General features: G+C 33.3%; 2 protein-coding genes, 1 long non-coding RNA gene and 1 pseudogene across 3 annotated transcripts; 1 reads left to right on the forward strand and 3 right to left on the reverse strand.

The window, feature by feature from the left end:
• Nucleotides 1-717: 717 nt before the first annotated feature.
• LOC114376390 (zinc finger protein BALDIBIS-like) lies at nt 718-3743 on the forward strand. The gene is made up of 3 exons (XM_028334483.1): nt 718-1404; nt 1548-1947; nt 2365-3743. Exons 1-3 carry the CDS (start codon nt 1236-1238, stop codon nt 3518-3520), a joined length of 1725 nt encoding a protein of 574 aa, XP_028190284.1. The 5' UTR covers nt 718-1235; the 3' UTR covers nt 3521-3743.
• An 8780-nt stretch (nt 3744-12523) lies between these two features.
• On the reverse strand, nt 12524-13605 carry LOC114377255 (fasciclin-like arabinogalactan protein 12). Its single transcript, XM_028335691.1, has 2 exons — nt 13546-13605; nt 12524-13460 (listed from the first exon to the last, which is right to left on the reverse strand). Exons 1-2 carry the CDS (start codon nt 13603-13605, stop codon nt 12708-12710), a joined length of 813 nt encoding a protein of 270 aa, XP_028191492.1. The 3' UTR covers nt 12524-12707.
• A 2034-nt stretch (nt 13606-15639) lies between these two features.
• LOC114377264 lies at nt 15640-16540 on the reverse strand (annotated as a pseudogene).
• Nucleotides 16541-17468: 928 nt separating this feature from the next.
• LOC114373684 lies at nt 17469-19592 on the reverse strand. Its single transcript, XR_003658453.1, has 4 exons — nt 19350-19592; nt 18809-19191; nt 17861-18552; nt 17469-17774 (listed from the first exon to the last, which is right to left on the reverse strand). It is a non-coding gene; the product is annotated as an uncharacterized LOC114373684 (long non-coding RNA).
• Between the last annotated feature and the right edge of the window lie 3068 nt (nt 19593-22660).

Below are 22660 nucleotides of genomic sequence, written 5' to 3' on the forward strand. Positions count from 1 at the left end.
ATGTTCATGGTTGAAGCAATACCATCAAGGTCAACTAGCACATTTCAGTCACATTTTCAGGAACAGAAAGCACATTTTCAGGAGATACTAACTTGGGGAGAAAGTCGCGAGGGAATAGGCCTCGAAACCAAATAAAGCTTCAAGTCGTAAGGTATCGAGAAGACGAAACAATAACGATGTTGTAGTAGAATGCAGGGAAGCACCTTTGCGAGTGATGATGGTGAGTCAGAGTTGTGAAGGAGAGGATCGTTGTGAGGGTGAGGGTGAGAGTGAAAGCTCTGGTGAAGGGTGAGAGTGACAATGAGAGCAAGACTAAAACGTCGCAGACAGAGAGAGTGAGAATGAGCGCGAAAAACGCTAAAAAAATATTATAAATAAGATAACACAACGTCAATTTTTTCCAAAAATTGATGTTAAAGTGACTTTGTTAACATTATTTTTTGGAAAATCAATGTTAACGAAAATTCATTAACATCAGTTTTAAAAAATCAGATATTAATGAAATCATGTTATTTACAATTATGTCACCACATTTTTATTTATATTGATTTTATATAAAATCAATATTATTCTAACGATGTTAAAAGTAATTTTTTTTTTGTAGTGTGAGCTTAATTGGTGGTTCGGTTGACTTGGTAGAATTGCAATTTGAACTGTTTCTCATAATTGGGTAGATTTATACTACTACTTAGTAGTTAGTATATATAAAGCGAGAAAGAGAAAGTGGTCCGCAGAGTCTATGGCTGACTGACCCTCATCAGAGCAGCCGTGTTAGATAAGGAGAGAAAGGAAGAGATCTATCTATCATTCTGTTGAGAAAGATATTTTTTATAAACTATTATTCCCTTCTCTCTTCATTTAACTCTCTCGTTCCTAACTATGACTTTGCTTTCCGCGCGATTCACATGTTAAACCAATTTCAATTTCTTCCCAGACACATATTCCTTTTCTTTTTCCATGTTTCAAACATTGAGAAAATCAATCGAATGAAGAAAATGATTATCCATCTATCTATATGTAGTCTTCTTTCAATATATGTGCCTAGATATTATATTATCTTAATCTCTTTTCCCAGCACAAGCACCGGTAGCGGCTAGCTTCTAATAACACGCTGCTTTTTTGGTTTTATATATATTTGTTTTGGCAGTACCTTCCTCAAAACCACTATTGTTTCTGGAAATTTGCCATCATAGGTAGCTCTAGTTTAGGACACACAATTTTTCTTCTCTTCAAAAATGATGTCTGAAGAAACCTTTTCTGTTCCTCCTCCCAACTCCACCATCAGAGCCACCTCCTTGGTTCATCATCATGCTCATGTTCAACCCCCAAGCCCAAGCCCAAACCCTAATCCTAACCCTAATTCAAATCCAGCTAAGAGAAGGAGAAGTCTACCCGGAACACCAGGCAAGTGATTAATTAACTAATCTCTTTTACTCATTTTTTACAAACAAAAAAATTCTTCTTGATTTAACTAATTGCTAGTTAATTTAATTATATATAAAAATAATATTACTAACATGAATTGTATATTAATATTATATAAGCAGATCCAGATGCAGAAGTGGTGGCTCTTTCGCCAAAGTCCCTCATGGCTACCAACCGTTTCTTATGTGAAATTTGCAACAAGGGTTTTCAGAGGGACCAGAATTTGCAGCTGCATAGACGTGGACACAACCTTCCATGGAAGCTGAAACAGAGAGCGAACAAAGATCAAGTGAGGAAGAAGGTGTACGTGTGCCCTGAGAAGAGTTGCGTGCACCATGACCCCTCAAGAGCCTTGGGGGACTTGACAGGGATAAAGAAGCACTATAGCCGAAAGCATGGCGAGAAGAAGTGGAAGTGTGACAAGTGCTCCAAGAAATACGCTGTTCAATCCGATTGGAAGGCCCATAGCAAGATTTGTGGGACTAGAGAGTACAAATGTGACTGTGGCACACTTTTCTCCAGGTTAGCATTTCCACATAAACATACTATATACTATATAATAATTAATACAATTCCTTTAATTAATGTCTCATCATCTTATAATAATTAATTTGTTCTTTTAATTAGTTCATCTTCCATGATTACATACAGTTGCAATTTAATATTCGGTTAATTCATTAAACTAGTACATGCTTGTCAAGAAGTCTAGTTCCCGTGATTGATCATTAGTGCATAAGTTGTTGTTGTAAATTTTCAAGTCCTCTCTTTGATTCTCACCTATAAAAAAAATATCTAATGCATACGGGATGATGAAGGAAACAAATTTCATACATGAAATGAGTAGTAATTGAGAGAATATTTGTTTGGAATAATATTAAATGAGGGTTCTTAATTGATGTTTATTTATTGTGTGTATATCTATATGTGCTAACAAATCAGGAAGGACAGCTTCATAACGCATAGAGCTTTTTGTGACGCTTTGGCTGAAGAAAGTGCGAGGGTAACAACAGTTCCAGCAGCTTTAAGCAACTTGAGAAACGATCATCATCATCATTTGACCAATGCTCAAGCTTCGAGGATCCCTCAGATTAATTTTTCCGGGTTCCACTCATCAGATCAATTATTCGGTGGTGGATCATCAGAAGCATTATTGGCGAATCATCATCATCATCAACAACAAAAGCTAAGGCTACCACTATGGCTGGATCATCACCAAGTCAATAATAATCCTCAAGTACTTCACCACCACACTCTTAACAACTTCTCAACAAAACCAAATGGTTTCACTACTAATTCAGGTTCAGGACCAAACTCTGTGACTGATCTAGTTCAAACAATGGACATGTTTGGGTCACAGACAGAGTTTGTGAATTACCGTTACCCAGAAGCATCATTTGGAGGTGGCAATGCCAACGTGTCTGTGCTACCGCCACATGAACTGAAGCAAGAACAAGAAGAAAACAAAGAACACTTGTCGCATAGCGGAGCCTCTTATAATAACTTGTACTTGAGTAGTAGTGATATTCAGAACCCACCACCTCATCATCATCACTACATGTCAGCCACCACACTGTTGCACAAAGCGGTTCAAATGGGATCTTCAAGGTTGATGAACGACAACGTATTTGGCTCCATCTTGGGCACCACCACCACCAACAGCAACAACAACAACGTTGTTGTTGAGGTTCAGAAGCTGAACGAGTTGGTGAGTGTGGAAGCTGCTGGGTGCACCAACAACAACCTTGGAGGTGGGTATTTATTAAACGACTCAAACAATAGTAACTCGTTTGTGGTTGTGAATGGCACCAACAAGGGTGGTGGTTTGGAGCACATGGTGATGCCGGTGGATGAAGAGACACAACAAGCATCAATTATGGGAAAGCAATTACACTCATCACTAAGCTCAAATAACAAGAATCAACAACTTGGTTTAACAAGAGATTTCTTGGGTGTTGGAGATCATAATAATAGTATTGACTCTATAAGAAGACCTTTTCTTCAACAAGACCCTGTTGAATTTAATGCAATGGGGTCAGCCTCAGCCTCAGCATCAGTCATGAACCTGCAGAGCCAGTACGGTGGACACTACTGCTAGTGTTAGCTATAGTTTCAGTTTCAACTTAATTTCAAACTTTCCAATTTATTGAAACTGTATCTTAGAGCTAAAGAAACTAGTGAAGTTGTGTCATAGTTATATATATATAGCTAGCCAGCTAGTAGTAGCCGCTACTCTCTTATAAACCGAACAGTATATTATACCGAGTTAGACCGATTGAGAAATTAATTAAGCAAGTTATTGAGTATATTTTTTATTAGTAAATGTTAGTTTTGTTAACTCATGAAAATTTGAATCCGTGATTTTTTTATTTTTTTAATTATTAAATTAATTTTATGTCTCTTAAATATATCGATTCTGGCATTTCATGCACAGTAAAACGTGGTGGCGGGAGATTTCACGTGTGATATCATACAGGGGTCTCGTGAGTTACGTGGGGCCAATGCATGTGAGAAGGGACAAAAGTAATATATATATATATATATATATATATATCAGTCCAAAACTCAAAGGGTGATTTGATTCTCCGTTATGGCCATGCATGTCGATGGATGGATGAAGCAGTATCACTATCTTTATCTTCTCTTTTTACCAAGCTAGCTAGAGCTAGAATGTTTTCTCTGACGTGTAACGTTGATAAAACTTTTCATTGTTGTACAATTTAATTACCTGGTGGCTGTGACCTAGTTCTTTTTTTTTCCCCTTTTCAGTGGCCTTTTAACTGTGTAGGGCGTGAAATGCTTTCCATCGTGAAATAAAAAAGACTATATATAGAGGTAATTAAATGCTTTCTTTTCTATGATTTCGTTACCTATGTCGTCCTTCTAGTTGCAATTTTACTATATATAATTTTTCTGTAAAAAAAAATCACATTTCATGACTATGAGTGGTTACAACACATGTGGATTTAATTTGAAAGAAGAATAATAAAATTAAAGTTTTATTTTAATATACTACTAATATGAATTGAAGAATTACATTAACTTGTGAATAATAGCTTTACACAGTTTGTGTCTGCATAATTGATACTAGTTTCTTGTAAAAACTAAAAAGTAATATAGATTTTGTTGACATGTCATACTAGTTTCGTGTAAAATGCCTTAATACAATTCATATAGTTTCGTGTAAAAATTATTTTGAACTAAATAGTTATGCTCGTTTGTGCATAACTCACAACAAATTAACAATATTCTGTTAAGGAGAAAAGGGGTAGTTTTATTTTAGTTTTTGAAATTATGTTATTTATTTATCTATACAAAAATTAATTTTATTTTTAGTACTAAAAGTATATATAATTTTAGTTTTAAATTAAGATTTGGATATATGAAAAGAAAAGAAAAATAATATTGAAGAAAAGAAGAATTTTTTTATTATTTAAAAGTTCAATAATAAATAGGAAGTTTTGGAGATACTTAAAAGGAATTAATCCGTGTCACTCACTTTAAATAATAAATTTTGTTTTCCTTACGTAATGATTGAATGAATAGTTAATGAGCGGAATAGGACAAGAAGATATCACGTGAACCAAAAAGAAATAATTAAAACTAAGGTATTTTGCCTCTTATTTTGAAAATCATAAATAAACAGAGCAATTTATTATTGTTACTTTTATTTTCATTCAATCTTTATTACAAAGGAGAACAAAATGGGATTTATGAATGAACACTACAGTGAAAATGCTTTTGGATAAATTTGACTTAATTTTAAGAAAAAAAATGGAATCAATAAAAATAAATAAATTTAATTTAGTTTTTCTGCACCAAAAAAAATGTTTTGTATTTTTCCTTCGTCAAATTTAAACTAGAATAACATGATGGAAAACACGCTGATTGAATTTTTTTTCATAGAATTTGAAAATATTTTTTATTTTTTAAAAATTATAGAATTCAATATCTAGCCTTTTAAATAAAACATTATACTGCACATATTAGTTAACCATCCTTGCTAGCGATATAAGGTCGTATAGTGTATGTGTGTCTGCGAAACAATATTAAGTGAGAGTACTGTTTATATTTGTTATCATAAAAAAATCATACAAGCATAAATGTATAGTTAGTTGGTAAAAATAAATAAATAAACGTATAGTTAGATTTGTTGTTCTAATAAATAATAACAGTCTAGAAAAGATCTTATTTATTATGCTTAGTATATATGTCTGTCAAAAAAATATGCTCACTATTTATACAATGTACATGATTAATTAGAGGTCAATTGGTTGAAAATGAGTCACAGAGATTCGAATTACAAAACTGATATTTAACTGATGGTGATTTGATTTTATCGATTTGGCTGGTTAGGTTTGGATCAAAGCCATTTTAATTAATTTGATTTGTTTTTTTTTTTGAAAAATTTATCAAGCTTGTGAACACCTGCAAATTAAATAATGGAGGTAGTTCCTTTACAATTAAAGATATATAATATGGTTTTAAAAAACAGATTGAACTGGCTAATTTTAATTGCTAACTACCCAGGCAGGATTTTAGATCTTGTTAAAAAATCGTACTGAAGAAATGTTACAATTTTTTTAAGTTACATACTCTCATTGCAAGTGTATAATTTTTAAATATTTAAAATTAAGTAAAAGTAGGGACATAATTATTTTTTTTTAAAATTATCATAAATTTTGAAATAAATATCTAAACATAAAAGGATTTTATTATAAAAATAGATACTTAAAATTGAAATAAGAGTGTGTTTGGAAGAATTTATTTATAACTTATTTTGGCTTATTTCATGGAATAACATGTACTTAGACACTTCTCACATGCATAAAACCACAACCAAAATAATTTAAAAAAAAATGAATAAGCTATAACTGATGGTTTTGAATGAGATGTGCGTAAAGTAAACACTAGACCAAACATACTAGTAATAAACACTTGTCTAAGTGTTTGAGATGACTTATAAAAATAGCTTATGATTTGTTTATAAGTTGTTTTCATTTTACTCATTTCAATAAATTCTTTAAGATAACTTATATTGAAACAGTTTATAATTTATATAAAAACAATTTAACTTTATTTGTCTTTTGGATTATAATTAAAAACAGCTTATAGAGAGATAGCTATATGATAAACATTTATTCAATAAAAACTTAATTAAATTATTTACTAAACGAACTTTGTATGAATACTTTTTTAATGGGTATAATAGTGACAACGAAATCTGAATTTAAGACCAGATATAAATTATATCTATATCCCAATCTTATCATGCATATGCTCATACGTCTTTCCAAAGAAAAAATGGAAAATACGTGTAAAATGTTTGTAAGAAGAAAAACAAAATCATACCTTATCTAACCAAAGAAACAACTTGAAAGTTGAAAAGTTTAAAAGGATAAAATAAAACAAAGCAAAAAACAAGTCGAAGCCAGGCAGATACAAAATTAGACATGCTGGTGCGTGAGATGGCAAAGCAAACCAGACTATATCGTGGCCGTACACTGATAAGAAAAATCAAACATTACAGTAAGTTTCACACACACACACACACACAAAAAAAAAAACATTATAGTAAGTTACAACTGATAAGATTAGACCCTTCATGCTTCAGCAACAAAAACTACACATCCTGCCACATCCACATAGACTATACGCTGAAAATCATGGAACCCGAAGTTCACTGAAAGTGCATCGTATCGTTATTATCACCTTGGGCTGAATTGGTGATACAGTTAAAAAGAATTTGAAAGTATTGGTGAATTTTTATTTTTTTTTTCTGAATAAAATCAAGTCTAGGTGAGTGGTCTAAATACTCATAAGGAGAAATCCCAAAACTCAAAAAATACTTAAAAAAATAAATTATCCACTATTAAAGTTTTCACATTAACAATAAAAATTAAATTCATGTTATTTTGGAATATTAGTTTATTCCTTAACAATTAAATTAATCTTTGTTGATTTGGGGAGTTGGGACCAACCAAGCAGTAGAATGTTATTACGTGGTGGTGCATAATTGTGTTGCACACACGTGATTACTAATAGCTACGTGTACGTGTGAGGAAAAGAACAAAAAATGGCATGTGGGGGGATGCCTAGCTTATATAAATTGCCGTGAGAGAATGACAGGTAGGTGAATGTACAGGATTTAGTTAAAGAGGAAAGCTATAGTTACGTTAGTTCTGATGAGAATAAGCATCTTACCTACCGAGGAAATTAATTAAAGTGCTACATCCATATTCTAAGGTTATTAGTGTGGTGAGATGGGAGCTAGAGAGAGATTTATAGCAATAAAATGTGGGGGATGGATCATCAAATTAATACAATCGAGATCATTTCACGTTACTAATTTTTATCACGACAGTGAGAGAAAAACGGAGAAGAATTCTTGTAGAATTTATTATGATTTATGTAAGCTTTAATTATATTGCTTTATGTCATTTTCTTACCTAACCTAACATTGTCATGTTTTTTTTTTATTAATTAACAGAAAAAATATTTATAATCCATCAAATATTCAGGTTCGATTTAATGTTTTGCGAGAGCCTCTCCCGTAACCGACAACAATCACTGTAGCAGTCCTTGTTAAGAAGGAAATTTGATGTTATGTTTTGAAGGGATTAATTTCTCTAAAATAATGATTAAAGATAAAGCAACTAATATTAATTATTGATAAAAAAATTAATGGTTCATATTTTATATATTTATAATATAATTTGCTATGCAAAAGTTTCAGTGGCGATTTTTTTTTTCAAATTACATATAAATCGTTTTGTTAATAACGTTGTATTTTTAGTAATGGTTAGTGATCCAGATCCATTTTTCCCACAATCAAATGGATTATTAAATTATTAAAAATAGATCTCAAGTGGTTCCTCTTTCTATTAGCAATTTATTAATATTGAAAGTATATTTTTGTTTTTTTTTCCTACTTCTCAGTCACCATGATCCAGGGAGAACGATATTTCAATCAATAAAAATTAAGTTTTAAATACGATATATTTTTAAACAAATGTTAGATATCCGATCCATCTGTAAATAAAAAAAATGAGAAGTGAATAGTGTTTTCTTTTTTTGTTGAAAATTAAGAAATGAATGGTGTTAAGAACCATTAAATTTATATAATTACTATTTTATCTGTTAAAAAAATATGTTTAAGATATATATAAAATGGTGGCTATATAGTTTTAGAGAACTATTACATTTGTACCTTAAATTTATATATTTTTTTCATAAAATATAAGAGATTCAAAGAAAATAAAACAGATGATATAATAAAACGAGATAAAAAAATTTATAGAAATATTAGAAAATAAATAAATAAAAATAATATAACTCTTAATTTTATGCTATATATTTCCTTTCATCTTAAAGTACTGTGAGACAGCTTGTGAGCATTTTTTCTTTTTTTGCTATTGCTTACATTCTCTTTCCGAAAAATAATTTCGTTTTCTTGGGGGAATTTTTCTGTTCTCAAACTTTTAAACTAAAAAGTTAGTTATATAAATGGCGGGAAAAGACGGTACATATTTTATTTTGATTTCTTACTTGTGATTTCGCTCTTTGTATAAATTGGGGTAGAAGTTTAATTGTAAACAAAAATGCTTTCGTAAAAGAAATATAAATGAGCTTGATTGGTTACACTTCAAATTTATTTTGCGTTGTATTAAGCATTCTCTTCTATCAAATGCAATTGTTTACATGGTACTAGTTTAAAAAATAAATACGTATTGCTTTGGGCAATTCATGCAAGAAATATTTTTCCTTTTTTTTTTTTTTAATTTCCTCCTCTGCTACTAGTTGAATAGTATTGAAGGGTTAACTTGTTTACATAAAATAATAATAAGTTGATGACTAGGTTCTGGTAAGTCAGAATAAAGTTTATATCTATTTCATTTTCAGATCGAAGACTTCATAAAGCTAGTAAATATTGAAGTAACCAATTAACACTCTTGTATATAAAATAAATTCGTAGCCGGAAACAACAATCACAGATCTTTTTATCCACTCTTATAATTAACCCCAACAGTATTCACTCCTTTCTCGCAAATCACACAATATGTCATAACAATTTTGCATGTTAACTGCATGCATGGGAGCTAACCAAGTGTAGATCCTAATTTTTGGTTTATGATGACAATGCAGCCACGAGAACTATTCCAAGAACTAGGGACACCCACTTTCCATACACATGCATGGTTAGGTTACTTAGGTATATATGTTTTAAAATGAATTCAAATTATGTGAGTGATAGAAAAGAAAAAAATTTAAAGGAAGGAGAATGCTAAATTGTATGAACATTATCTGCACGAATAGAGACTAATATCTTTGATTTGGTTAGTTTATTATCACTTATATTTCTTGACATTGTTTATTATCTTTTTATTTTCCTTGAAAGAAAGTTTAGGCGAGTTAGGACTAGAATATGTCTCAAAATTCAAGCAACATTTTACAAAGATCTACTTATATAGATTTCACTTATATTCCATCAAATAGTTTATTACTTATTGCTTTATTAAAAAATACACATGTATCACTATTAAAAAAATAGCGTTTTGGTAAAAGCCTTTCAGAGAAGGTGGACGCGTGTTCCTTAATCCTGGTAAAATCCTATACCAGCTAACCTTTGCTTACGAGACCTATTAGCATTGGCTCTTATTATTCCTACTAGTATTTTAACATGTTATTATAACACATTTTATGCCCACATTCTTGCAAACACATATATCCATTCCACTAACAGAGCAGGACAGGCTAAGCAGAGGAGCACTCAAATTAACAATGTGCTGCAATGAGATTTTTTTTCTTGTAAATCCAACCTTATTAACTAATCGTCTAATTCCTACTACCTTGGCTGACTAGACACATTATAATTAATGTGTGGACACTATTTACGATCTCATTTCTTGCATGCGCAATTTCCTATTATAATCTAACTAATGACGTATCCAACCAATATGTCTGCCACCACCATATCCCATTCACCACATGAAAATTGAATTCTTACGTATGTTACAAGCTTAGGCAACTGAATAACATTGAAGTCAAAATATGAAGAATGTGTAACTCATTAAACTAAAACAATGCACTCAATCAATCTTTTTTTGCCTCTCATAAAAAAGTAGCCATTCTAACCATCAGGCAACCCGTTCATTTTAATCATAGGGACACATACTGAAGAAATTCGAATTTAATTGATTATAACAATATTTTAAATTTTAACGTTACAAAAAAAGTAGCAAAAGAAATCATAAATGCGCAACAAGAAAAAAAAACTGCTAAAAAGAAAATAAAGTGCTGCTACATCTCATATACATTATTTCGTTGTCTAACCTATGCTTCATGCTACCTTCATAGCCCTGCCTGTCTATCTCACCTTCTACTGTCATTTTCATGAATTGAAACAAGAATAGGAGTTACCCAACTCACAACTCAACCATGAAATGCTACCCACAAACCAATTCAAGGTTCTCTAGATAAACCAACCAATTATGCTTCACTCCTTGTGGAAGCTTCATTTCAACCAGAAGCTATTTCTCATTTAGAAGCTCAAACTTTAGGTTCTATACATGCACCTGTCCAAAACCTAAAACTAACTTATGATAAAGCTAATACATACAAATTCTGTCATTAACTTAAGGGAGCAACTTCATTTATCCTTCCATCTTGTTTTAAAACAAGAAGGAAGGAAAAATGAAGTTTAGCTTTAGATGCTAAGTTGAATTTCAAAATTGATTCAGAGAAGCACAAGTGCTCTCAACAACCTATGTTATACTTGAAAAGAGATGTAGTATACTATAATTTACACTCCCTAACTAATTGGAATTTCATAGTGTCCTATGCATTGCTAGCAGAGATGTTCGAGTTTTTAGGATGCGTACCCTCATGTTCCAGGTTTTAGGATGCGTACCCTAATGTTTGAAATTTTTCAAAACTGGCATAGAACTACTAAAGACCACAAAGGCCTTGAAGGAAATGTTCGACTTTTCAGGATGCGCACCCTAATGGAGGGTTTTCAACATATATGTAACAATCAAATAGAGGAAATGAGAGACTGACCTAGCTACATGATCACGGTAAGTGACGGCGGCTGAAGATGTTCGACGACGGGGTGAGGCGGCGTGGAAGATAGCTACCACGAAGACTAGTGAGTGAGTGCACGAGGATTGGTTTCAGGTGACTAAATGATGGGCTACTCAATGACGGTGCTTCCGAAAAACACACTGGAAAAAGGGGATAGCATTGTTCAACGACGTGCTTTTATAGCACCGTCGTTGATGAAGAAGCTCCTAATTACAAAAATGCCACCGTTAAGGCAACTATGATGGGTTCTCACGATCGATGTAGAATGTGCGTCATAAATTATGTTTTTTCTAGTAGTGTTATATGTTGGTATTATATAAAAATTATAATAGTGCAATAATATTTTAGTAAAATTATTATAACTTTACTTTTCTACAATACAATTATGTGAACAAGATTTGATTATCAATAAAGTTGTCTTAGTGACTAATTGATCATGGACTCAGATCCAAAAATAGCCTCTTTGTGTATATAAGGGGAAGCTATCTTGTAATTATTCTCCTCCATACCTTCATAAAATGAGCCTTGACGAAAAGGAATAAGATATGTATTTATAGAATATCATGATCTTTAGGCTAAATTATTTGTATGGTTTGGTAACTTTATTTTATGTTGTGATTTGTTTTTTTATTTATTAAAAGTTATAAAATAACCCCTTAAGTAATGTTGATCGATTTTGATTTCAAGACAAAATTTTGATTTTTTTTTATTGATTTAGGACATAAAACTTGTTCAATTAAATTTACTTACCTATAAATTATGCAAGTCACCTAATATCCGTATAAAAAAAAGACATAAATAAGATAAAAATTACACCAAAGGTGTGTTGCACGAGCAATCAAAAAAAGAAATACCTTGATTAGTTTTTATATCTCTTTTTTTTTTTCTCTAAGTAGGTGTTGAATAATATTTAGGTATCTAAAAACATTTTTGGAAGAAGAAATACCTTGAGAAATAGAAATATGTTCTAAGTGCAAAAACATGATTGAAAAAAAAACAATTTAAGAAGACAAAAATGGAAAGAAAAATCACTAATACATAAATATTGACCCAAAATGGCATACATATACTACACACCTTTCAGACTCGGAAATTCGGTGATACAAAAAACTAGCACGACAAAGATATTTGAATCCCATCCAACTCACGAACTAAAGCAAACAAAATCATTGGACCCTTCCTTTTGTTATCAACAATTTATCTCACAGCATGGCTCCACCCATCAAAACGAGCCCCACAACAAACATTAAATTTACGTTGTTGATCAAATTCACGGAACCAGCAGAAGCGTTTACCGTAACAGCACCATCATCATCACTATTTTTGTTACCATCACCACTTTCTTCTGTATATGACTTCGTTTTAGGTGATTCTCCTTTAAACGGTGAAGGTGCTGGAGCCTTTGGCTTAGGAAGAACGACGTCAAGTGGAAGAAGCACCTTGTCCACCTCATAAATGGCAAGCTTGTTGTCCAAGTAAACAGTGCTGGTAATAGTGGCGTTAACGACACCCGTGGCCATGCTCACTTGGTTTCCTCCGTAAGTGGTGACGTTAAGTTGCAGCCTTTGAGCATCGTCACCGGCTTGGGTCTGAACCGGGTTGGTGAGAGTGTCGAAGTTGGAGATTGAGACGAAGGAAGAAAGAGTGTGGAATTGTAAAAGTTCCACCTTTTGCTTGTCGTTGAGTGAGTTTAGGAAGCCTGCTTTTAGCTTCGAGAAGGCAGAATCAGGTGGGGAGAAAATGGTCAATCCCCCGAAACCTGATGTGAGGAGTTGAGAGTTGAGTTGGTTGATCAACTGGGTCGTCTTCAGAAGCCGAATCAGAACAGAAAATCTTTTGGCTTTACTCAGGATTTGAGCAATGTCAATTGTAGGAGCTTTTGCGGTGGCGGGTGTAGGGGCACCGTTGGGAGACACTGGTACCAATGGAACAGTATTCTGATACGTAATGCTACTCTACTGCCATACTACTGCTAAGAAACTAAGAAGGAAAACTAATTGAGATAATTGTTCTGATTGATTTCTTAATTCCACTTCTTACATATTTATAGTGCTTTCCTTCTAACAGAATATAATTTGTTATAACAGAATTTGCTAACATCCTACTCAGCTAGTTTGTGGAATTGTTATAACTGCCTAAGGTAGTGGTATGAGGCCTGTTGTGCTGTTATTTCTATCAGGATTGCTATCATATTCATTCCCGGTGGAGATGCCAAGGGTGATTGTGGTAATTTTGGTATTGTAGGAGATGTTGCTGGTGAGTGTTGGGCTGATGTGGTGACCATCACAAGTACAAATGAGGCACGGAAGAAGAGAAAATGTTGTTGCATCATCATTTTTGTGCTATTCAAATGGAATGTTATAATGATTGTTTTGCACACTTGAGAGATGAGACTCTAATATGCTATTGCTGTGGTCTGTTTTGAAGTGAGCAAAAATGGAAGAAGTGACTTCCTTTTTATATTAAGGCAGGGGAAAGAATGATGCGTACAAGGTGTGTGTTAGGACGATTAAAGCTTTGCTCCCAAAACAATTTTCAGTTACCTATCATGGACAGTTGGTGCATCAATCATGATTGGTGGTGAGAGATTCGGGAGTACTGAGTTGGCAGTGAGAAGAGGCAAAACCAGAACATTGGCTGATGGTTTATGATGTCAACATAAAATATGCAACTATGTTGCTTTCATATGTCATAATTCTTAGGTTATCATCTTACATCAATTGGATGCATGGAAGGGATCTATGAAAATCTAACTTGAAAGGTGCAGGGTGACTTTGTACACTTGACAGGTGTTTGAGTGGCCAAATTGATAATTACTGTCTCGATCACTGACAGGTGTTTGATTGTGCATGGAACTAGTACGATGTGAGATGTGCCATACTCTCTATTCGCTGTATGATGCCTATCCAAAACTAAGTAAACCTTGCACTTTAGTCCACACTGCTTATTATGACTTTTTAGAACAGATCTACAATTGAAGCCTCATAAAAAAGAAATATGTGTGACAAAAATTCTTATGTTTTGGTTTAATGTATATTTTCCTTCGTTTGTCTAATAGATTAAATTTGAAGCATTTAGAGAAGAAAATATGTTGGGAACTTGGGATCATAAATTTCAGCTCTCAAACAAATGTCGTATCAGTAAACATAACCTTATTAATTGCTACCTTATATGCCGAGTTTTCAACTTCTAGCTAGTAGAACTACACTATTTCAATGCAACTAAAGATAAGAACTCACATGATCATGGGATTCACTTCTCCATAATACAAATATATGTATATTTAAAAAATGACTTCTACATCGGTCCTAAACAGAACCGATGCAAGAAGACATTTTTATACATTTTGACACGCTGCTTACATCGGTTGACAAAAAATCGATGTCAATTGACTTTCTACATTGTTTTGAAAACTGATGTTGAAAGCCTTTTAGAATCGATGTGGAAAGACTTTTTTTGTAGTAGTGCATGCATTGTTCCCTTATAAAGAAAGAGAATTAGTTAAGCCAGGCATCCTATATCATATACATAAAAACTAAACCATTTTCTGTGTCATAGAAGCAATTAACTGCATGCTTAACCAATCATAATTTGGCGTGAATCTAGTTAGCCTGTTAAAGATATGACTTTTATTATTTAGCTATTTAAAGAAAGTGCCAAGGACTAACAGGGGCTTAAATGGAGTTTACTCAGAAGAGAAAATAAAATCTCCTTTGGAAAAGTGGACTATTTTTGTATTGCAATCCAACCATTATTTGCTAATATTAGGCAAATATTCGTTTCCCACCTCCTTTAATTACAACTAGTCATTGTTTAACTTTATAAACTTATAAAGTATGACCTGCATTATGCTTAACAAATTGGAGGATTAAATTAGCAAAAAATGGAGATAGTTTCTGTTAATTTCTTGTTCAGAAGACATAATAAAGCTTGCAAAAATTATTGAAGAAATCATAGCATAACACTTAAATTTATAAAGGGATACAACAATCAATCAAATCACAGATTGCCTAATCCACTCTGATAAATTCACTACGACAGTATTCACTCCTTTCTTGCAATTGCTTAACACATCATTACACTCTTGAACTTGAACAATATGGTAACTTAACTACTATCTTGAACGTTGGCAAATTCATCCAAACTTATTTTGGTTTATGATGACAATACAATCAGAAGAACTAGTCCAGGAACAAGGGACGCCCACTTTCCATGCAAATTGATTTCACAGTGCCAGAGTTGTCGTTTGTGGAATTAATCTCAGATGATTCTGAGGAATCTGGGGATAGTGACTTCTCCTTATCCGCTTTAGGCGCCTCTGGAGCCAATAAGGGTGCCTTTGCCGGTGCTTTAGCAACAGTAAAGAAGTCCATAGGAAGAAGCACCTTCCCCACCTTATATATAGCAAGATGCTTATCAGTATATATAATGCCAGTGATGGTGGTGTTAACCTCACCCGTCGAGATGTTCACACTCCCTCTATAACTTATCACATTCAGTTCCACCGTTCCTGGTTTAGCCCGTGCAAGGTGCAAGTGTTCTCACAGGGTTCGTCAGAGTGTCAAAGTTGGAGCTAAAGACATAGTCTGAAAGAACGTGGAATTGCAAGAGTTCTATCTTTTGGCCATCAGAGAGAGAGAGAGAGTTGAGGAAGCCAGCTTTGAGTTCTGAGAAAGCACTGTCATCGAGCAAAAGAATTGTTATGCCGCCTGATTTAGTAGTTAGAAGCTGAGCATTGAGTTGGTTGATCAATTGGGTGGTTTTCATGAGGCGGATTAGGATGTTGAATGACTTTGCCTTCCTCAGGATTCCAACAATGTCAACAGCTGGAGTACTGTCGGGTGGAATCAGTTGGAGGTTGTGGCAATGAGGGAACCAATGGTTGTTGAGGAGCAGCAGCTGGTGTGGTAGGAGCAGGTTGGGTTGGTTTGAGAGGGGCAGAAGCTGGGGAAAACGACAAGATAGATTGGTTTTTCATCATGGGTAAAGGAATACAATTGGTAGGATTTGTGTTGGCAGTGGGCACTTGATGCATTGATTATATGGTGGAGATGACTTTTATAGAGCAAATGTAGGAGTCGGAGTCAACGATAGGCAGGTGAATGGTTTTGTTTTAAAACCTTAAAATTGTGATTTGTGAGCATGCACACAGTTGCTAGCTGGTAAGGATATCGAGGTGTTGCATCAATGATGGAGCAATGTGATTTTATGATTGAAGGCCACACCAATCTCCAATCGCAATCAATTGATTTTGTGAATTTTAGTGTTTTCTGCTTTGATGATTGTACTCAAGCAGAACAATTTATTTATTTATTCATTTATAGGTTATGGAAATTACACTCCTATAACTAAACATTTATGTATAATAACGTAATACTTCGGCTGCAACTCAGAAAAAGTCTTCTGTAATCTATAACTAGTGAGCATGGATGATGAAGATGGAAGGTTTATCGATATCAAAGACATGCAAGTATTTTATTTCACACAAAATTATCATCTAGATTTTGAGAAATCTTTATCTCTGCATGTATTGAAAAAAGGCTTTGGACAGGGAATCTCATAATGCCAATGGTCTCATTCTGATTACAGTTGTTTGCTGTCAACGAAGAACTTGGTGGCTACTGTTATCATCAATAATCATGATAAAAGTTTCCTGATCGAATTATTGACATGCCAGTATTTTGGTTTCTAGCTTGGTGATGATGTAAACAATGACCTGATATGTTGCCCCACGATTTCGTAAATGAAATGGTGATTACATGCACTACTGATATTATGATGAATTCTAATTTAGGGAAACTTTCCATTACAAATTAATTAACTAATCCAACTTCTCTTGTCAGAAGTAGCCCTATTGTTCATTTTTCGTCTGTCATACTACTGATGTATGAGAACAATATTCTTGTCTAGTGAGTAAGAAACTTTCCTTTCGAGTAAAACATACCACTATCACACATCATGCATAAGTGAGACTTTCCTCTTTTGTAAAGTAAATACATTGTTTTGTTTGACATTTTTTTTCCTGGTTTACTACCAGAATGCCATTTTACTTTGGCTAATGAGGAATCATCTTCAACAATGAGTCTAAGAGACTTGGGAGAGTGCAAAGTGTTATTCAGCCAAGTCCAAGCTAGGAAGTGGGAAGGTTTGAAGCGACATGTCTATGCACAAGAAGATTCAACAGCTAAACTCTTTGCTACTCCTTTACATGGATCTCCAAATGCATTAATAGATAGTTCAATTCTACAACTGCTTGAACCAATGCAGGCCTGTTAATTAATGCTCATTTGAGTCAGTTAATCCGAATGAAATAAAGTCAGATTAGCTACCCAAAAGGCATATATGAACTTCTTACCTAAAAAGGAAGCTTGATATATAACTCCTTCTGCACAATGGATAGAGCTTCGTTGCTTCGGCAGTGTCCATGTTTGAAGTTCCCACAAGTTCCATAAGGCATTCCAAAACTTGCAAATTTAATGGATGAGATCACCTGATTAGGATACGGGCACTCCAGTGACACTAAAGGGACTACTTTTCCTTCTGATTCTGTATCTGAATTCCACAAGTCTACAGGTGGTGGGTGAGATCCAGATACATGTGAACACACGCTTCCTATCTGTCTTGTAGCAAAAGAGATTTGCATAGGGTTGCGTCCACTTTCCTCAAACAATATAAGTGTGTTTCTATTTGGTTGTAACCATGATTGCGGTACATGATATCTTCCAGATTAGTTACTCAATGAGTACCTAACAGGATTGCCTTCACTTCCTTCAAACAATTACAAATTATTTTCAAGTTTCAAATTCTCTGATGCAGAATATCTAAACACTTACAATGTCTGTGATGGTTTTCCACAGTTCTTTAGACATTTGAATGAATTGTAGGAACCTCTACAATTGCATGAGTGAGTAAAGCCACCTTTTGGAGAGACATATATGTAGGCCAATATCGCCCAATGCTCTGTCCATTCACCCAAGCTTCACCTCTTCCCATTCCCGTGAAGTCAATTGCAACTGGATTACTGCCAGAGGGAGCAACAAAGTTTGTCTAGCATATGTATTTGCGTTGGTTAGCAGCAAAACCATTTGTCCTATGGTAGTATGTCCTTAACTTTCTTTGAAGTATGTGATTGTGCAGTATCAGATGCAAACACAGATGAGTAAACATGACATTGGACAGTCCATAAACGAAGGAAACAGATAGGTGCAAAGAGACTTTGTCCGCCAATGTAGTTATAACAATGAAAGGATAATTAAGAAAAAAGTTGAGAATTTCAACAGATGCTATATTCTTATAAGATTACCTTGTACCAAATCAAAGGTTGATTTGTAGGTAAGGTAGATTGTGAATTCCACTGTCCAGAACTACCACTTGATAGACCTAAATCTTCACCTTTAAGGCCAACCTGAATTCACAAAATTATAGACCGTGTATTCTATCTATGGCTTCAAAGAGAAAAGGAAAAATGAAATCCAATTTACCGTATTTCAGTTGTATTTCTTCCGTTGATGAAGTCATCAAAACTCAAATCGAGAAAGAAAATAATTGGCTTTAGTTAGGCTGAGACTAACCTTACATGTCCACTTTCGAGACGATAAATCAAGAGTGCTGCCATTCTTCAAACCTTTCAATATCACTGGACCAGTTATCCCTGCACCCCATGTGTCAAAAAAAAGCTCCATAGTTCTGATGTACATAAAGTTTGCATTAGTTGATATAGTAATAAGAACAGGGATAAAGTGAACTGATATGGGGAGGGATTAACAATCCAATGTATATTACTAACCAAAATTTCCTTAGTTCTAAATGCTTATCTAAGTTATAAAAATAAAAGACGAACCAACCTGAAGTCCCACAGTTAAACTCAGGAGATCAATTGTGTTCTTCCCAAACACTAGTGTGAAGTGTCTACTTTGACATTAGCTTTCTCATGGTTGCCCATTTCACTCCCTGAAAACTCCATTGAAATAAAGAAAGAAATGAACACTTTAGGAACAGTCATAAACAATTGATCTTACTCTATTTGTGACACCCTCTACCCCAACATACATATAAGTAAGAAAAACATAAAAATATGAAATTTAATTAAATCAATTCTATACAAATTACTTAAACCAATTCACGTGGGTAAAAATATCACATTCGCTTCACTGTTACGAAATAAAACTTATTAAAAATATTTCCGACTCAAAATAAGTTTGTCTAAGTTTATAAAAGAGCTCAATTTAAAGAGTGGAATAAAATAAAGTAAAATACATATTTGGAACATCATACAATTAAAACAAAAAACTAATGCCCCAATGTCACATCACATCCTATCAGAGCATTGTGTTATCGTGTCCTCTAGCACGAGGTCATTTAAAGTCATTCACCTAGTCATCTGTTTCCACGAACACAAGATTTGAGATCATCACAAGATCCAAACACAAACAGCACACGAAGAATGAGTTATCACATTTTTAAATAAAATACAAATAAACAAAGATATAATCAAAATACATTATAGAACTATTCATAACGTAACTGAACTTAATACAATCCACGTCACTTTACTCCTTTATCATTTAAAATTCATTATAGAAATCACCAATCACATTATACATGAATCACGCACTCGAGTCAAGACTTAACAACACTCACAAATTTCATAATAAACAATTCACAGACATTATGCAAGAATTATACTAAGATTGAAGCCTATATGTAATGTTGTACCATATAAGTGAAAAACCACAATGGGACACTTAGGAGTATATAACAAGACACGCCTCATAACAGGTATGTCAGGTCACTCTCACTAAGTAAATCATAAGGTGACTAGCCAGGGTCACTCTGTTTTGCGAGAATGCTCTACCATATGGGATCAACATAAGCTTAAAGAAACACTCAAACCAAGTGTATTTACCCCCAAGGCCTAGACTCTGAAGAATCTGTTAGGGTCTCACCTTCTTGATTCAGGTTCAACTCTTAAAACAACTTTTGCACGCAGACACTGCTAATGAATTATACAATACCCACGATCTCGCACTTGTCTTCAAATACGTTTAACACATTATGCTACAATTTAACACTTCAGTTTCCTAACTTGGAACCCTACACTTTTCTTTTAACACTTTGTGCATAAACACTTTTCTTAAGGTAAACACCAGTTAGGTTATTGTATAATTCACAACTCATAATACAAGTATTGTCACATCAAGTATTAACCACACACTTATTCACAACCATATCCCATGTCCACAATTTAACATCTCACAATGTCACAATCCACCATCACATGTTCACGTGTATCCCACAGATTAACACATGCTCAATTTATCCCTTACACATAATTTCAATCACAATTTCATGATCCCAATATAACAATTTATCATGCTAATCTAGTAAATATTGTCCGAAACACAAACAAATTATACAAAAGGCTTCTCACAACATAGGGAGTAAAACCCTTCAAACAATTTCACATAATCATATCAAAATCATAGGTAAAAAACACGAAAACACCAAGAGCACTCAATTTTATCAAACAATTTGCATTAGGGCATCGATTGGTCCATCAAACATAACAATCTCGTAATTATAATCATACATAAAAATTGTAATATAACAAACATCCCAAAATAAATCTCAATTTGATCCTCTAAGGATTCCTACACATGTTCATTTTAACCCTAATTGTGATAAACTCATCCCTTACCTCTATGTCGGCTCACGTGTGTAGTCCGACAACGATAGTTGTGTCTCTAGCGGTTCCCTAAGATTCCTTAAGCTTTTCCTCTGGTTGCTCTACTAGGGTTTCCAAGCGTTAGAGAGAAGAATAAGGGATTGGAGCCTTCATTCCACTGTCTGCATACGAGGAGCATTTCTCCCTCCATAGACATTTTTTCGCAAATCCCAACGGTGGAGATATGAAGAAATGAGTTCAAACTCAGTGTTCAAATTTCACAATGATCCAACAGTTAACGAGTCTGATGTCATAGTTTTACTGGGTCAGGTTTGAATGTATGCAAAAAAAAAAAAAGAGGATTTTGGAAGAGGAGGAAGAGAAAACGAATTTGAGAGGAATAAAGTGTAGAGACGTATCCTAAATATAAAAGCTGACTTAATATGTTTTTATTTATAAGTAGGATACTATCATCCTGTTATTTACTCTATTTTTTCTTTATTTTATTTTTTATAAAAACGAACTCTATTTTATTACCTATCAAATGAATAAATAAAACTTTTTTTTATTTTCTAAGAACATATATTTATTTTATTTACCTTAAAATTATTATTTTTAATTAATAAAATTATTTATCTTTATTTATTTAATTACAAAAATCTTATTATTTTTCTAAAATTCTATTTATTTTTAAATAAAACCATTATTCTATTTATTTTACGAAAAATGGGTGTTACAATACAGAATCAATCTGATCATATTTTGAGTGTGACCTTTAAAAAACTAAATGGTTTATATAGAAAAGTACACTAACCATCCACTCCAATTCTCAGTCCAAATCTTTGGTTTTGCATTAGAACTTGTGAATTGATCGCAGTAAAAATCATTGCACATGTTTATCTAAAAGTAGTTAACATAACAAATTGTGAAATTAATAATCAAGAAGGATAAGTGTATACGGCAGCATAGTAAGATTGCTCTATATATTAAGGAATCAGGAAGACAGACAATCTAGTAAAACTGTTGGTAGTTTATTAGATGATAGTTGATAGTTGATAGTTTTAGAGAATTATTTTAGAAAGAAGACTATGTCATTGATTTCTTGGATGATCAATTACAACATATCAATTGCCTATTTATAGGCTCAAGTCACCAACCTCTCAATGGTGGTGAATGTTTCTATATTACTTTAGGTCTTTCTAAAGTTTTCATGATAGATTAGTATCATGATAGTTTTAGATTGTTCTATCTTATACATACACTTATAGTTCTAGATTGTTCTATCATATTCATACACATTATAGTTCTAAATTGTTCTACCATATTCACACTATAGTTCTAGGATATTCTACTATTTTCATACATATTATATTTAAGAATATTCTAGAAATTTGTAGCAAATTCAACAAAAACATAACACGAGAAAACTCACAATTGGATCAGCAGCATCAGCATCAGCCTGTTGCCACAATACCCAAGGTACTCTTGTAT

The sequence above is a fragment of the Glycine soja genome, chromosome 11 (assembly GCF_004193775.1).
Source record: "Glycine soja cultivar W05 chromosome 11, ASM419377v2, whole genome shotgun sequence".
NCBI classification, from domain to species: Eukaryota; Viridiplantae; Streptophyta; class Magnoliopsida; order Fabales; family Fabaceae; genus Glycine; species Glycine soja.